Source organism: Oryctolagus cuniculus, chromosome 4 (assembly GCF_964237555.1).
Source record: "Oryctolagus cuniculus chromosome 4, mOryCun1.1, whole genome shotgun sequence".
Lineage (NCBI taxonomy): Eukaryota > Metazoa > Chordata > Mammalia > Lagomorpha > Leporidae > Oryctolagus > Oryctolagus cuniculus.
The window spans coordinates 51,988,789-52,007,869 of NC_091435.1; the positions used below are offsets into that span (position 1 = coordinate 51,988,789).

A 19,081-nucleotide genomic window follows, 5' to 3' on the forward strand; every position below is an offset into this window, starting at 1 on the left:
GGCATACGATTAATCACCTTGCTTGATAAAATTCCAAATCAGGGCCATATCATGTGCATCATAATGATAAACAACTAACTACTAAGCTATAGAAAACCATGCTTACACTTCTTTTTAGTCAACACTTTCAATATTGAGAGGATAATTCCTCAGTAGAACTTGGGGCTGTCTGGAGGAAATGGTAGGGTCATGCTGCTTTATTTCCTTTCTCCTCTGTTCTGTTCCCCAGGAGCATGAGCAGCTCACCTATTCCTCCACGAGATCCAAGGCCCCCAGTGTCATCATCACAGGTCTCAAGCCAGCCACCAAGTACATATTTCATATCCGAGTGAGGACTGCAACAGGATACAGTGGCTACAGTCAGAAGTTTGAATTTGAAACAGGAGATGAAAGTAAGTTTCACACAAGGATATAAACTAACATGTTAATTTAGTGCCATCCCAGCTTATCCTGGTATTTTAAAACCAGGTGTCCAAAGTTTTTGACAGTCTTTTTAAATGGGATACTGTTCATGCCAATGCGCATACGAGTCATTTCAGCCAATGTTCTGGTTCTGTCATTAAACACTTCTATGATATGCTTTGCTCTATCACAACTGTAGTGTGGCCCAAGTATGTCCCTTTATGCAGAATTCATCACTCGTGCCATTACACAGAGTCTTAATGGATGATGTTAGTCTGGTTGTTTACCAATCCTGGCATCATGATATGTATGATACTAATGAAAAGCTGGAAAGGAATAAGGCTTTGTTCAAATTTGGACAGCTTTGGTTTGTTTATCTCAGATCAGTAAAGTCAGTGATCAGGAGACAAACTCGACTGAGATGCACATTATAAGTTTAAATATATACACATAGGCTTAATTAATTGCATTAGTTCCGTAACCTCAACATACTGGAAACCAAAATGGAAGATGAGGAGAATAAGTGAGGTGTTACATTGTCATATAGCACAAGCTTTGAAATTTCTTACTCATTCTAAACCCAGCTCTACCATGACTTCCTTCTGCCTTTCAGAAACTCATTTTAGGGGCAGGTGTTATGGTGCAGAAAGTTAAACTGCTGCTTGGGATGTCCACATCCTGTATCAGAGTGTTTTCAGTTCAGTTTCCTGCTATTGCATCCTAGGAGGCCACAGATAATGTCTCCAGTGCTTGGTCCCTGCCACTTCTGTGGGAGATCCAAATGGAACTCCTGGCTCAGGGCTTTGGCTTGAAGCAGTCACACATGATGTGGCAATCTGGGGTGTGGACCAGTGGATGGGAGATCCCTTTCACTATCTGTCTCTCCTCCTCTCTCTCTGCCTTTCAAATAAATAAAAATGAATAAATAAATAAGTCTTTGAAAAAAATTTCACTACAAAATAGTTTTGTGGATAATATAGGTTGCTTTTTCCAAATATGTCTTTGGAAAAATGTACAAATAGATAAATATAATAACAACCTGTTCCCATCATTGCTAAAATGCTATCTTAATAATTCAATAAGAGCAATTTACTATAATAATTTCTATGGATTAAATAAAGGTAAGATTTAATGAGATTTTATTAATGCCTAAAATGATGTGAAGTATTTTCCATGTATTCTTTCATTCAGACCTTTCAACATGAATAAGTCAAATTTTCTTTTCCTAATTTTACTTTTAAGAAAACAGAAGATTAAAGGATTTAGGGAATTGGTTCAAATTCATGAATCCGGTAAGAAGCTGCGCTAAAATTTGAAATTCAGGGCTGTCTTCCTCCTAAAGCTGTGCTATAAGTACTCTATCATCCTGCCTGCTGAGTCCCATAATTTTAATTTAGGATGAAGTGTTAGTTGTAAAACCATGAAATAAGCTACCGTTTCTCCAGTTTATCACTCTCTTGAAGTGAAGCTACTTGGGTCCCAAGTTCTAACACAGATGGAATGTGGTGTTATTGTTGCATTGACAAACAATATTGATTTCAAAATCTTATCATTTCTTATAACTATTTCTAACTGAAACATGGAAACTGTCTGACATTTGTAAGTAAGAAGGAACAAAACTTAGGGAGAAAGAATAAACCAATTATTAAAAAGACTTGTGATCTGGATTTTAAATGTCAATAACTGTCATTTATAATGCTATTGGAGGCAATTGACTCCTTAAAACAAGAGTTTGAATTATTGGGAATAGAGTACAGTATTCACAACTTCACAATTAAATCTATACAAAAATAGCCAAAGGACTGTACTTACTGTGTCCAAGTGACTATCATTTTTCTGCCAATCTGTCAAGCCCTAGCCTAGATGCAAAGCCTGGGATACATCCAAGGAAAGGTTAGTCCAAGGAAGAGTCAAGTCATTGCCTTTTCTGGGCAGTGTTCACTCTTCCGTCAGAAAAAATTTCATAAAATCAATCCAAATAAGTCTTTTATGTTCATTTGGGGCTTATACAGAAAGTAATCAGTTCCAATTTTAAAAATCCCTTTCCATCTAAATATTAAAAATATGTTTGGTTTTAAATCTAAATTTCAACTCACTGTAATTTCAGAGCAATAATAATTCCTTCAGATGTTATATAGAAAAAATATATTTACTCAGTAGAAAGACCCCATACTCACCAGTGACTCAGTACAACATTCATCTGCTCAAGAAAAATCTACACAGAACTTAATATGTGCCTTAGTCAGTGTGAGTCCCTGAAGATTAAAAAAAATGGTACTAATAAGAGCTATAATCTGTGTACTCCCATAATTTATATTATATAGGTTTCTGGTGGAAAAATTTAAACAAAAAATTACAAGAATGGTGATGTGTCCTTTCATAAAAATATGCAAACAGAACATGGGAGCATAGAAAAGATGCCATTTTTCAGCACAGATGGGTCCTGAAAGGCTTCTGGAAGTGATCCAACTGGGCCTCATCCTTGAAAGAGAGGTAGCCAAGGAGCAGCTAAAGCACTGAGGCCTGAGACAGCATAAATGTTTTTAAAGATTTATTTATTTGAAGGGCAGAGTTAGAGAGAGAGACAGATCTTCCATCCTCTGGTTCACTCCCCAAATGGCCACAACAGCTGGAGCTGTGCGAGGCCAGACCCAGGGCCACGAGCCTCTTCTCAGTCTCCCATGTGGGTGCAGGGGCCCAAGCACTTGGGCCATCTTTCACTACTTTCCCAGGCCATTAGCAGGGAGCTGGATCAGAAGTGGAGCAGCCAGACTCAGTCAGCGTCCATATGGGATGCCTGCATCGAGACAGCAGCTTTACCCACTAATTACACCACAGCATCAGCCCCAGCATGAAAATTTAAGAGCAAATGGTTTGATATTTGCTGCAGTGAGGATACATGAGTGGTGAAATGGTGGAAGATGAAGGTGGGGGGTTGAAGTCCAAACAAAGGTGCTCTTTTGGACACATTAGGGTTTTTGTATCCTGAAGGTATTGAAGGTCTACTGTAGAATTTGTACTCAAACATCATGTTCAAGATTCTACACTGAGAAGTTTGCATGCATTTAATTCTAATAAGACTATGCTTTTTTAATTTTGTAAAAACTTTAATTTATGCATTTGTTTTATTCAAAAGGGAAAGGGGGGAAAGAGACAGAAAGAGAGGGAAATCTCCCATTTGCTGGTTCACTCCCTAACTGTACACAACAGCCTTGGCTGGGCTAAGCTAAAACCAGAAACCAGGAACTCAATGCAGGTCTCACACTCACAGACTTAGACATCTGTGCCTTTACTCGTTGCTTCCATGGTATATGTTAGCTGGAACCAGGATTGGAGCAAGGACTCAGGCGCAGGCTCTCCAGTGTGGGATCCTGGCATCACAGCAGCATCTTTACTGCTGTACCAAATGCCCACCCAAGATTATACCTTTTTTTTAATTAAGAAACTCATTAGCCTTAGCAAAATCTGGCAACTAGTGAGTGAAGAAACACTATTAGAACCCTCAAACCAACTGATAATGGCAACAAAATAAATGAAAGCTTTGATCTGAATTTCTGATCATGAATGTCATGAAAGTGACTTTGGTTAAACCCTTGATGAGACAATATCTGAGAAGAATCTTGAAAATATGTTGTCTAAACCTTTTGTTTGTGTGCATAAAATGGGTCTTAATCAACAGCTGAAAGGGAAATAATTTAAAAGATACTTTTTATTGTCTGATTAGACTTAAATTGCATTCTTTCAAGCATGCTATTTAAAGGCAATAGAGAATTTCAATGAAAAATGGTAAGAAATGGGTAGATTTACCATGAATTCAAGAATTTGATAATATGAATCCCAACTGATGGTGTCAGTTCTTTTCTCTTCCTACCCTGTTGGCTCATGTTTACATTTTTATAGGTTTTGTTGCTCAACTATTGCCTGAACTATTGTAATGTCTACTTTATTGCTAAATTTTGTCTTGTTTATTCCACTTAATAAACTAACTTACTTGGAAATTATTCTTAATTTATTTGAAAGGCAGAGAGACAGAGAACTTCACCCACAGGTTCACTTGTCAGTTGTCTGGCACTGCCAGGGCTGGACCAGGCTTAGGCCAGGATCCAGGATCTCAATCCTAGTCTGCCATTTGGAAGCAGGGACCCAGGTACTTAAGCCATCACCTGCTACCTCTCATTGTGTACATTAACAGGAAGCTGGAATCAGAAGTGGAACTTGGACTTGAATACAGGCACTTCATATGGGATGTGGGTATCCTAAAGTGGTGTCTTAACTGCTGCAGCAAATGCCCACCCTTAATTGACTAACTTCATAATGCATGAATTATGCATTATTGTTTGGGGAGAGGATACTAGTTAGTCTCTCATTTGATGATCTGGTTCAAACTTTTAAAGTAAACAAAATGACATGGTTTATAATTCAGTTCTCTTCAGTCATATCTAACTTACTTTGTTCCACATCTAGTTCACTACTAAGACAATGACATCAAATAATAAATAAGTCCTTTCAAAATCATAACATTCTTACTACTTGTTTTTGCAAACATCATGGCTACACAAAAATCATGATGAGCATTAACAACTTAAATTAAAAATGACTGAATCACAGTAGATATTTAAAAATAAAATCTTATGTCACAATTTACACATTTATAAAAAAGTTACAGATATAAATGTAAGGATCACTTCATTTTTTATAAAAACATCCATAAGATTTAGTTATTTTACTATGGTCTGATATTGAAGCAATTTTACCTATTTTAATAATTTCTACATGGTATATAATCCACAAAACCAAGGTGCAATGTAATACCTGCAGTTTCTACTGTCCTAATGCACTCTTTAGAATTCTGGTTGACTAATTTTTCTATTTACCTCTTTAAATACTGAAAAATGCTAAACCTTTAGAATTTTTATTGAATAAAATGTGAATTTCTTACCAGACATGAAGATCTCTCCAAATCTAATCCAGGTTGACATCTTTCCTCTTTAGTTCCTTCAAATTAACATATACTCTGAAGAACCTAGATTATTCACATGCTTTATACATAAAATATTATGTATGTTTGTCATTTCCGAGGTTCTTCAATGACCTCTGAGTGGACTATTCAGAAAATTATCACACTAAAAATGGTCAATGTAGCTCACATGACACCCATTCTGACATGTTCTTAATCAGTCCAGTGACTAATTAACCTTCTTTCCTAGGACTTTCTCTAGTATTCTATTGAGCACAGGCATACTTCTTTACTAAGTTGTAAACTCTGAAATGAAAAGCTATATCATAAATATATGCAAGTCTCACTAAATATCTTGCACGTAACTGTAGGTTCAAATATGCATTTAAGTAAATAAATATAATAAACTATTTTCAAAGAGGCTAAAACATGAAAGAATAAATAGCACTCAAAAAAAAAGTACTGTGAATTTTATTTGCCACAGATAAGCATTATTGCCTGCTTTATTTTGGATAACAAGCTGTAACTGGCTTATGTCATGCAAAAAATATAATATATGCAGTTTTAATTGCAAATTAATTGTTAATTCTAAAACTGGGGGTCATTTTATGTAGAATAAAATGATACTTCCATGGTTAACATATTTTCTTCCTTAAACATTTTTTAAATCTCTGTTATGTTTGATCCACTCTGTTGGTTGAAGCACAATCTGTACTGCTTCAATTACTGAAGATGAAATTAGCTACATCATTATTAACAGCAGCCAGAAATTTTGGAATGATTATTAATGGTGGAGCATGAAGCAGAAAGAGTACCAGCTGACCCTGGTGGAGTAATAAAAAAGTTAATTAATCAAAAAGGAGGCAGATTTCATATTTATGACTCTACCCAGAGGAGGACAAATTCCAGTATATAAGACTTTAATTTGAAATAATCTCCAGTGAATAGCACACTTTCAGTGTTGGCAGCCATAGCTATCTAAATGCAAACATCAGTTGGGAAGAAGAATTTTCTAGCAGCTAAGTTGTCTGAATATAAAGTAGCCTGCCTTGGGAAGGCAATGAAGACCTCAAGTAATAAGAATTTGTACTGAAGCTAACTGCGTACTTGTTCAGTGTGTTATAAAGGAAATTTCTGCTTTGTTTAGAAGTTTGAGATAGAAGTATATGTAACTTCTAATATTGGGAGCAATAACATCATAGTATTTGTTGAATTCTAATTATGTTTCAGACATTGTTCTGTTCTTTCCATCCACTAACATACTTAAAACCTTTGAAGTAGACACCATTATCATGCCCATTTTATAGATCACAAAACTGAAGTGCTAGAGAGTGCAGTAAGTTACCTGTACTTTACTACAGGTAGTAAGTGTTGGGATAGGGAATATTATGGCATGAGACCTCTTTTTAATTTTTTTTTATCATTTTCATTTTATTTGAAAGGCAGAAAGAGACAGATAGGGAGCAATCTTCTATCTGCTGCCCAAAGCACAAAACGAGCAAGGCTGAATCAGGCCAAAGCCCAAAGCCTAGAACTCCACCCAGGTCTTCTGCACGGGTGACAGGGACCCAAGTACTTGAGTCTTCATCTACTGCTTCCCAGTCTTTACCATCCTTTAAATAATTATATCTCTCTTTAGAATATTGCATCTTGAATATGAACACAGATTTTCTTCAGATGATTCTAATTATTTATCTGTCATTATGCATCTAATACAGATTTCTCATTTAACATACACATGGTAGACCAAGTATAATGCTCCAAAGGGTCAAAATAATGCAGTTGGGGTCTTGAAGAAATGTAAAACTATTTGCATAGGAAATGGAAGTCTCACTTTAAGAGAAACTGTATTGACAGAAAAGATATTATGTTCCAATTTTGCCTAGATCAAATAAGGATCATGGCTTATGTACCATGAGACAGATTGAAGACCTTAATATGAAAAATATTAGAGATCATAACTTTACCAAATGGACTGAAAAGAAAATCATTAGCTATTAACAGGTACTTAGAAGTTGTAAAATGTGCATATCAAAAATCAGTGTTACAATTTGGCTCATATCTAAAAGGGAAGTAACAAACAGAAGATGGGTTTATTACAAGACAATAACATACATCTGCTTATACTAAAATATTATTTATTTGGTATGTAACTATCATTCCTTTACTAGAAAAAATTTTTTTAAATCAAGGACCACTCCCACCCCCACCTTTTTTCTAAATGTATGTGTTGGAGGGAGGTGTGAATTGACTGTCTTAACAGAACAGATTTCAAGCAAACATCACAGTATTGTTAACTATAGTCACTATGCTATATATTACTTCTCAAAACTTACTCATCTTAGCATTGAAGGAAAGTACTCTTGCCTGATGTTTCTGTATTTCTTTTGACATTTTGTACTTTTCATATAGCTTTGCTTCTGGCAGATAGAAGGTATTCAATGTATATTAAATGCATTGATGTTAGTTGCTAAGTGCTCTGTGATCATACATCTATTGTTTCAAACAAATCACCTACATTTTATTGTTCTACTTATGTATTTTCAGTTTCTTTTTTGTTTATTTTGTGCATATATTAATAGCAGGTGGTATACTTAGATGCTGGGGAGAATGATAAAGTAATGTATGGTCACTATTTTCCTGAGGCTCACCCCTAAAACTCACTGTAGAATTACTAACAGTTTATTTCTGTCATTCAAATGTCTGGTTTTAATTTGACTTGATTTCAGATGGCTTTTCTTCTATCAGCCATCATACAAGTTGCCTGAATTTTTATGTCAAGCTATTTGACTTTACAACCTTGGATTCTCCTAGAGAGCAAAAATATTCCTTAGACATTTCAAACTGCTCCAAATGTAGTGTAAAAATGTATTTTCTAGGTAATACGTGACGATTTTGTGTCATTCCTCAGATTACACAAATCAGCTTTATTGAATTATATCTTGAAGTGGCTTTCTTGCATCCAGAGCAAAGTTAAGAATCCCTATGCTCTCATTCTTAGCCAGATGGTGGTCTGAAATGAGTATTAATTGTGGTTGACCTTGTTTGTTGCATGACTGTGTACTAAGCCTCAAGAAGGCAGTTAGGAAAACTGTGTTGTCAGTAGGTTCTTATGGAATGTAGGAGCTCCAGCTAGCCTACAGATATATGATGATGACACACAGATGTGGTTCTTACAGGAAAGGTTAGAAGATATGATGCTAGGAAGCAGTTGTTCTGTGCGAAGTTGTTTACTGGAAAGATGAAATAGCACATATTTGCTTCCTCTATATTTTTATTTCCTCTATTGAATTCTACCCGTGTAGTAAGCTGTCATTTCCCAGAGTTGAGAAAATTTGAGTTGAATAAAAGTTTTCAAAATGTCCAAGAATGACTTGGAGTATTTCATATAAAATATATAAGTATTAAATATGATATACCCATGTCAAAATATGATGCATAGTTTGAAAATTTTGTTTGTACAATGCTATTATGTAGTAAAATTGATTTATTTTTCCCTTATTCCTTTTTTATTTTAATTTTTATTTAGTTTTTAACAAATTCAATATGATTTGTAGGTACAACTCCAAGAACATAATGATATTCCCTTCATAAATTATAAAATTATCTAAAGTAACAACTTTAAAACTTATGTTAACCCAATGCAAAGGCCATCTTTTTGCTTTATCTCACCATGAGGTCAAAATATCTACTGGACAGACATTTATAAAATAAACACACTGGTTCTTCTTAGGCCTGTGTGAAAAATTAAAAGCCTGAATGTTTGCATTACACTTTCCTTTTCAAGGGAAACAGTGGTTCCGTGAATTTAAATTGAGTAATAAGAATTCTTGGCAAAATCACAGAGCCCTTTAAAAGATTTAGCTGTGTGTGCACAAACCCAGGCATGACACGTGTGAGCACATTACTGTATGGTAAAGATAGGCAGAGAAGCAGAATATGGCAGCCTTACCTCCAGATATAAAATAGCTGATTTACAAAAGACTGAATTTCATATTCTCTTAAAGTTTTGGAAAACTGAGCATACATTTAAAAAATGCTCTTGCCCTACAGCTTGTTATTTTTAAAAATAACTATCTTATACTTACTGGATACATAACCAGAGAACAGAGTAAATAACTTTTCGATGATGAACATCAGCATTTCTGCAAACAATAAGCACTGCGATATTACTGAAGTTAGTACATGTATTGGGCACTCATGCACACTTCCTATTCCTGTTATAAGACAAATGAATGAGCCGGCGCCGTGGCTCAATAGGCTAATCCTCCACCTTGCGGCGCCGGCACACCGGGTTCTAGTCCCGGTTGGGGCGCCGGATTCTGTCCCGGTTGCCCCTCTTCCAGGCCAGCTCTCTGCTATGGCCAGGGAGTGCAGTGGAGGATGGCCCAGGTGCTTGGGCCCTGCACCCCATGGGAGACCAGGAAAAGCACCTGGCTCCTGGCTCCTGCCAGGATCAGCGCGGTGCGCCGGCTGCAGCGGCGGCCATTGGAGGGTGAACCAACGGCAAAGGAAGACCTTTCTCTCTCTGTCTCTCTCTCTCACTGTCCACTCTGCCTGTCAAAAAAAAAAAAAAAAAAAAGACAAATGAATGAAATAGATAGTGTTTTAAGTATTGCTACATATTTAAGTATTACTTCCTAGGAAGTAAAGTGAATTTATTTCAAAATCTGATTTTTTTTCTTACATTTAATAGATGAGAGGGAAAGTGTAGAGCAAATAAGAAAAGTTAAGCAAACAATAAACATGTTTAATTGTTCAACTTATTCATCTACTGCTTCATGCAATCAAAACACAGTAATGGATGGGCCAGATCTGAAGATAGGTATTGATGATTCAAAGACAAAAGAAGAATAAACTTGTTCCCAGCTTTCTCAACAGCTAGTGAGAGGTTCAGAATATTAAATAAGATTGTATTACTTGGTAATGGTGTGATGTGTAGGGAGAACAAGAGAAAAAACACAAAAAAAATATGTTAAAGAAAGCTCCCAAAAGGAAATATTGCCATAAAGGAGACCTAAAGTTTGATAAAAGTTGACCATGACTAATACTGAGGTAGGGGAAGGAGTACAAATGGGACGAGAGTATTCGGAGTCTCTGTTTTTTTCTGAACAGAGAACAGTAAGTGTGCCAGCATCAAGATCAAAGAGAGCACAGAGCATTCAATATGCTGAAGATTAGGTTTTCAAAATGTGGGCCCTGTACTACAGGCATCATCAACAGCAACAGTTCGGAGTATACCAGAAGTGCCAAGTTTCAGACCTCAGACTAGACATGTGTCTCAGCTCATTTTCTGTTGTTAGTAATACAACACTCTAGACTCTAGACTGGGTAAGTTAAAAAGAAACGATGTTTGTCTGAGCTGATAGTTCTGATCCTTGGCCAAGGAGCTACATCCAGTGCATCACATGGTGAGTGATAGGGAAGGAGGATGAGAGCGCTCACAAAACTGGTTTCTATAGCAGACTCACTCTTTTTTCCATTTTTTATTTATATAAAAATGAATTTCATGTATTTCATATATGTAAATTTAGGAGCATAGTGATACTTACTACCATACATTCTCTCCCATCCATGTTCCCACTCTCCCTCCTCCTCCCTTTCTAATTCTCTTTTAAGATTTTACCATACATACTTTCAGTTTATTTTATAATTATAAGCTTAACCCACAGAATTCAAGAAATAGGAAGAAAAAATATTTTTTCAACAATGGAGACAAGAGCTGTGCAATAATCAAATCTCAAAATGTCAATTTCACTCATATACATTATATTTTTGTACTCTAATAATTACCACAGATCAGGGGAAATATATGATATTTGTCTTTTATGGACTGGCTTGTTACACTAAGTATAATGGTTTTATTGCATCCATTTCATTGTGAGATACAGAATTTCATTCTTTTTTATAACTGAGTAGTATTCCATAGTGTGTGTGTGTATGTACACATTTTTTTAACCAATCATCAGTTGATGGACATCTCGGTTGATTTAACACTTAGTGAATTGAGATGCTATAAACACAAAGGTACAGATAACTCTTTCATTTTCTAATTTCATTTCCTATGAGTGAATTCCCAGGAGTGGGATGGCTAGGTCTTTCCCATAGTGGGATGGCTAGTTTCAGATTTCTGAGGAATCTCAAAACTGTCTGCCACAATGACTACACTAATTTACATTTCCACCAACTATGTATTAGTGTACCTTTTCACCCAGACATTCACCAGGATTCATTGTTTTTTGCTTTCTGTTTGAGTATCATTCTGAGGGGAGGTGAAATCTCATTGTGGTTTTTACTTGCATTTCCCCAATTGCTAGTGATCTGAGCATTTTTTCATGTGTCTGTTGACCATTTGAATTTCATCCTTTGAAAAATGCTTGTTCAAGTTTCTTGCCCATTTTGTAACTTGATTGTTTGTTTTGTTGTTGTTGAGTTTCTTGGGCTCTTTATAGATTCTGGAAATTAATCCTTTATCAGTTACATACTTGCAAACATCGTATCCCATTCAGTCAGTTGCCCCTTGAATTTGCAGTGCAGAAGCTTCTTAGCTTGATGTAATGCAATTTCTCTATTTTGGCTTTGTTTTCCTATGCTTCTAGGGTATATTCCAAGAAGTATTTGCCTATGCCAATGTCTTGCTGAATTTCCCCCAATGCTCTCCTCTAGTAATTTCATGGTATAATGTCATAGATTTATATTGTTTGTCAATTTTGAGTGGATTTTGTATAACGTGTAATGTTGGGGTCTTGTATCATATTTTGCACATGGAGATGCAATTTTCCCAGCACCACTTGTTGAAGAGATTGTCCTTTCTCCAGGGATTGATTTTAGCTCCTTTGTCAAAGATTAGTTGGCTATAGATATGTGGATTTATTTCTAGTTACTTATCTGTTCTGTTGATCTACACATCTATTTTCTGACAGTACCAGGCTGTTTTGATGATAACAGCCCTGTAGTGTGTCTTGAAATCTTTGTTTCTGTTGTATAAGACTGCTTTACCTATAAGGTTTCTATATGAATTTTAGCATAACTTTTCTCCATCTGAGAAGAATGTCATTGGTATTTTGATTGGAATAGCATCAAATCTATAAATTGCTTTAGGTAGGAGGGACATTTTGATTATATTAATTCTTCAATCCCTGAAAAAGGAAGATTTTTTCCATTTTTTGTGCATTCTATTTCTTCCTTAATATTTTGTAATCTTCATCATAAAGAACTTTAACCTCTTTGGTTAAATTTATTCCAAAGAATTTAGTCTTTTTGTTGTTGTTGTTATTTTAGCTATTGTGAATGGTACTAATCCTACAAGTTCCTTCTCAATCATGGCATTGCATATTCAAAGGCTATTGATTTTTGTGTGTTGATTTTGGATCCAGCAACTTTACCGGGCTCTCTTATAAGTTTCCATAGTCTCTTAGTAGAGTGTTTTGATTTCCCTATATAGGATCCTGTCATCTGCAAACAGGGATAATTTGACTTCTTCTTTCCAATTTGCATGACTTCATTTTCTTGCCTAATGGCTCTAAAGTTTCCATAACTATATTGAATAGCTATATTGAATAGGTGAAAATGGGCTTCCTTGTCTGGTTCTGGATCTTCCTGGAAATGCTTCCAACTTCTCCCACATTCAGTATGATGCTGGGTGTTGGTTTGTCAGAAATGTCCTTGATTGTGTTGAGGAATGTTCCTTCTATGCCCAATTTGCTTAGAGTTTTTATCATGAAAGGATGTTGTATTTTAAAAAATGATTTCTCTGCACCTATTAATTGTATGGTTTTATTCCTCAACTTGTTAATATGATGTATCATATCTGCTGGTTTGCATATTTTGAACCATCCCTGTATGCTGGAGACAAATCCTACTTGATCCAGGTGAATAATCTTTCTGTTGTGTTGTTGGACTTGATTAGCTAGTATTTTGCTGAGGATTTCTGCATCTATTTTCATCAGACTTATTGGTCTATAGTTCTCTTTCTTTGTTGAACCTTTTTCTCGTTTTGGAATTAAGGTGATGTTTGCCTCATAGAAGGAGTTAGGGAAGATTCCCTCCCTTGCAGTTGTTTTGAATAGCTTGAGAAGAATTGGAATTAGTTCTTCTTTCAAAGCCTAGTAGAATTCAGCAGTGAAGCCATCAGGTCCTGAGCTTTTCTTTGTTGGAAGGGTGCTTATTACTAATTCACTATCAATTTGATTACTATCCTGTTTAGGTTTTCTGTGCATTCATGGATTCATATTTGGTAGGCTATAATTGTCCAAGAATCTATCCTTTTCTTATTGATTTTCCAATCTGTTGACATCTAGCTATTTGTAGTAATTCCTGATGATTCTTTTTATTTCTGTGGTATCCACTCCTTTTTCATCTCTGATTTTATTGATTTGGGCCTATAGTGTATCAATTATGTTTTGTTTAAAAAAGGAAGAAAGAAACAACTCTTCATTTCCCTGATCTTTTGTGTCTTTTTTTATTTCTTCTCCAATTGTAATAATTTCTTTCCTCCCACTAATTTTGGGTTGGGTTTGTTGTTGTTTTTCTAGGCAGACTCACGTTTGAGATAACTCATTAATCTATTAATTCAATCATGGAGACATATCGCTGAATACCTGTTTGTTTGTTTGTTTAACTTTTTAACTTTTATTTAATGAATATAAATTTCCAAAGTACAGAATATGGATTACAATGGCTTCCTCCCCATAATGTCCCTCCCACCCGCAACGCTCCCCTTTCCCACTCCCTCTCCCCTTCCATTCACATCAAGATTCATTGTCAATTCTCTTTATATACAGAAGATCAGTTTAGCATACATTAAGTAAAGATTTCAACAGTTTGCTCCCACACAGAAAAATAAAGTGAAAAATACTGTTTGAGTACTAGTTATAGCATTAAATCTCAATGTACAGCACACTAAGGACAGAGATCCTACATGAGAAGTAAGTGCACAGTGACTCCTGTTGTTGACTTAACAAACTGACACTCTTGTTTATGGCCTCAGTAATCACCCTAGGCTCTTGTCATGAGCTGCCAAGGCTATGGAAGCCCCCTGAGTTCACCGACTCTGATCATATTTAGACAAGGCCATGGTCAAAGTGGAAGTTCTCTCCTCCTTTCAGAGAAAGGTACCTCCTTCTTTGATTAATTTTTAATTTATTTATTTGAAATACAGAGTTACAGAGATAGGTAGAGACACACAGAGAGAGAGACAGAGACAGAGAGACAGAGAGGTCTTCCATCTGCTGGTTCACTCCCTAAAAGGCCACAATGACCAGAGCTGAGCTGATTCAAAGCCAGGAGCCAGGAGCTTTCTCCAGGTCTCCAAAGCAGGTGCAAGGGCCCCAGGCACTTGGGCCATCTTCTACTGCTTTCACAGGCCATAGCAGAGAGTTAGTTCAGAAGTGGAGCAGCCAGGACTCGAACCAGTTCCCATATGGGATGCCGGCATTGCAGGCTGGGGCTTTAACACACTGTGCCACAACACCAGACCCCCTGATCATCTCTTAAACATCCCACCTGTTAATCTCTCAAAATGGGGATTAATTTTCAACATGTTTCTTTAAAAAAAAAGATTTCTTCTTATTTGAAAGTCTGAGCTACAGAGATAGAGAGGGAGAAATATAAATATTCCATCCTCCTGTTCACTCCCCAAGTGGCCGCAATGGCTGGAGCTGAGCTGGCCGGTCCAAAGCCAGGAGCCAGGAGCTTCTTCTGGGTTTCCCATGTGGATGCAAGGGCCCAAGGACTTGGGACTGCTTTCCCAGGCACATTAGCAGAGTGCTGGATTGGAATTGGAATAGCCAGGCCTCAAACCAGTGCCCATAAGGGATGCTGGTGTCACAGGTGGCAGCTTTACCCACTGTGCCGCAACACCAGCCTCCCTCAACCTAAGTTTCAAAGAGGACAAACCTATAGTAACCTACTAAAATTCGGAGGGCAGTACCAAGTATTTAGTTGTGAAAAGCCTTCCAAGTGATTCTGATTCATACTCTAGTTAGAGAATAAGAAGTTTTATCCTTGAGTACAAGGTCAGTCATAAGGAGTGATGGGTATAATGATGTTAGTACAAAAAATATAAGACATGAGGCTTTGGGGAGCCATGGAATGTCATCTCTTATCTTGCCACTGAGGCTCAAACATGCCGAGTTGATTTTGGTTTTGTTTTCAGCTCCCCGTAGTTTTAGAAACAAGCAAGCCAGTCAAATTGAGCTCAGCATAGCTGATTTCCTAGAACCATTGCTAACACATCTAATTACTTCCTCGCTTACAGTTTATTCATACTAAAAATAAAGAATAAAACTTACCAAAAATATTTTTCATAGTCACTCCTGTAGCTGTCATATCTTCCAAATTTCCCAGAGGTTACTGTAGCCCTCAGACTTCACCTTCCAAAGGTGCTGGAATTTTGAGTATTATCAATATGAATTCAAACACATGCTTGCTCTTGCCCCCCATGTAAGCCTGCATATCTCTCTTCGATGGTTCATATTTGCTCTCTAGACTTTAAAAATACAGTAAAGTATAAACTGTTTGCCAAAGCCTCCTGGGAATGCTGGGGATGAATCATCCCATAACAAACTTTCATAGAAAATTAGTTTGAGAAATGCTGAAAAGTAAGCTATCTGAAAATTTCATGGATCTAGACAGCACAGAGGTAAAAGTGATCTTTCAGCAAAGCTGAGTTAGACACCAAGACTAATATGCCACACAGAAGTGCTACTGACTTTTCTCAGGCTGCATCGCATGGTTGTATATTCTAATTGTTAAAAGCAAAATGATACTTTCATTTAGGCGACATGAGACTCAGCCTGTTGCTGCATGGGGGTTCTCCTGTAAACCTTTATTCCTCATCAGTAAAAATAAAGGGAGTATGTTAGAATAAATTCCTTTACTCTAAATGTGAAGAACTTTCTTGTGAAGTCTCAAACAGCATCCAAGCTCTGCCATTCCCCAGGTATCAGGAGCCACAGAAGACAGTTGAATAAATTACAGCTTTGGTTTCCTCATGAGACTATAAATTTATTCATTCACTTGTGCAGTCATTCATTCAACAAATATTATGGGTATCCACTGCATTCCAAGTGCTGTTCTACATGCTAGGGATTTAGCAGAAATAGACTAAAACCTCTTCTATCCTGGAGGTGACATTCTAAAGTTCTACACTTCCCTCTATGTTCCTGCTGAGGTCCCTCCCACAATCGGCCTGTTACATAGAAAGCTCCATAGTAGATTCTGTGTCCCAGGAAACTCATCTCAAACAGACGATTAGAGGTGATCTCGAAAAAAAGTAGAGCTGAAATGGAGACTAAGCAGTTCCTGCTTCCTAATATAACAAATGTCCAGTGCAGCATCTGACAAATGGAACAAATGATGATTAAATGTTAACTGTCACTGTAATTCTAATTGTTTCTGCAAACTAGGCAGCTGGCAAAAACTCCATGTAGGAGGGATTTGCCTCAGCCCTGAAGAGACCCAGGAAAGGATATAAATAAACAGGAAGAAGTAAGCTTTTCATGATGGCAACTGATTCATGACATTAACAATAAATGAAGAACTGAACTACTTAAGAAGATGCTGAAAAAGCTCAAACATTGTTTTAACCCTGAACTTCAATAGTGACTCTATCACTTTCTAAATTTAAGTGAGTATGATTGTGAGCAAGTCATTAACCACACTGTGCCTCAGTTTCCACATCTGGAAACAAGGATAAGAATATCACCTACTTTTTAATATTATTGGTTTACGCAGGGAGTCAATGCATATAAAGTACTTTGCAGAGTATCCACTATTCACGTGCAACCTCTAGAGATGTAAGCACTAGGAAACTGGACTTAGCCAAGGAGTCTCCACATTTGAACTCATGAGTTACCAAATAACCAGCACACTAGGCAAATCACACAGCTTCCATCAAGCAGCTGCAGTAGTAGCACACTGTGGACCCAGGAATACTGTCCGTCTGGTCTATATGCTAGTCAAATATGTAAATATTAAATGAATGTGTTTGAGATAATTAAGACATAAAATGTCTCAATGGAACAGTCAGTATAGCACAGTGATTAGAAGTTCAAATTCTGGAACTGGACTTTATTTTAGTTCTTGTCTGCCATTTGTATCTGTGTGACCATGGAGAAGCTAAATAATTTCTCTGTATCTCAGTTTCTTCATTTATAAAATGGAGATACTGATATTACTATATCATAATTGCTGAGAAGGCTAAATTGGTTAATGTGTGTGAAGTGTTTAAAACTGTGAGTGGTACATGTAAGCACTCCAGGAATATTTGTTTTTATAATAATTCTATTCTTCTTGTGAGAGACACTCCTTCACTAAGTCTAGTATGATTTTTGGCATTATCCTGTGCTTTGACTCAGCTGTTACTCATCTTCTTAAAGAAAAAGGAAATAATTTTATAATAATAAAAATAATGTAATTCCGGAAAGAGACAGCCCTCCCCCCCACCCCCACCCCCGCCAGGGGCACCTTCTGTGGAATCCCCTGCAGTTTTCAACTAGAAATGAAAAACTTTATCCAATTAATCTTAGCCCAGTTTTTCTTTCTTATGTTCTTTACTGAAGCTCAGAATGCTTTTTGAATCCTTCTAAATTGTTGACAGCTAATTCTTATCCATAGAGACTCAGTTCCCACTGTTCATATTTACTCATCTTAGGAGTTACACCTTTTTAGAACTAGCTAGCTGTCTTTTTATTGTTTCCTCTCTTCATCCTGCATAAGTGCCCACTGGGATGATAGATTTCAAACTGTATTAAACAAAAGAATGCAGTTAAGATATCAAATTCAATGTCTTTAGTGTTTTTCTTAAAAAAAAAAAAAAAAAAGGCAAGTTATGGGGCCTGTGCCGTGGCTCACTAAGTTAATCCTCCGCCTGTGGCACCAGCATCCCAAATGGGCAGCGGGTTCTTGTCCTGGTTGCTCCTCTTCCAGTCCAGCTCTCTGCTGTGGCCCGGGAAGGCAGTGGAGGATGGTCCAGGTGCTTTGGCCCTGCACCTGCATGCAAGACCAGGAGGAAGCACCTGGCTCCTGGCTTCAGACCGGTGCAGCACACCAGCTGTAGCGGCCATTTGGGGAGTGAACCAATGGAAGGAAGACCTTTCTCTCTCTCTCTCTCTCTCTCTCTCTCTCTCTCACTGTCTAACTCTACCTGTCAAAATAAAAAAAGCCAGTTATGTACCTTTGCATTTCCTTCTGGCTGAAATTCAGCAATATTCTTAAGGGTTATAAAATTGTATCATTTATAATCAGACTTTACCCTGTTCTTAAGATTATTAATAGAAGTAGATAAAATGAATCTGTTAAGTCTTTATGCAGAAAAAACACTTCTGCATATGAAACTGTGTATGTTACCATTTTCACAGTGCACCTACTGCTCCAGATAGAAGGGGAAATACTTTACTAGAAAGCAAGATGAAAACAAGAAAGAAAGAGAGAGAGAGAGAGAGAAAGAGAGAAAGAGAGGGAAAGGGAAAGAAATGAAAGGAAAGGAAAGGAAACAGAAAATTGATGTGGGTTATTGTATCTTTGTGACTTCTAGAAGCCTCTAAAAGCCCAAAAATTTACATAATAAGGAGAGATGGAGCAGTCCAAGTTAGTCCATGACTTGAAAGCATCCTCTGCTTAATATTCTTGATAGTTTACACCATGGGAACTGGGAGATAGCAAAAAAACCCAGGAAAATGAAAACAATAGCAAAATGGTTTTTGTTAATCTTCAAAAGGA

General features: G+C 36.8%; 1 protein-coding gene across 9 annotated transcripts in view; it reads left to right on the plus strand.

The window, feature by feature from the left end:
• EPHA6 (EPH receptor A6) overlaps positions 1-19,081 on the plus strand; it is a 1,017,309-nt gene that overhangs the window by 712,001 nt on the left and 286,227 nt on the right. For all 9 annotated transcript variants that reach the window (XM_017347166.3, XM_051859383.2, XM_051859384.2 and 6 more), the window contains one exon: positions 230-392. In XM_017347166.3, coding sequence (XP_017202655.3) covers positions 230-392 — 163 coding nt within the window. The remainder of the gene's footprint in view (positions 1-229; positions 393-19,081) is intronic.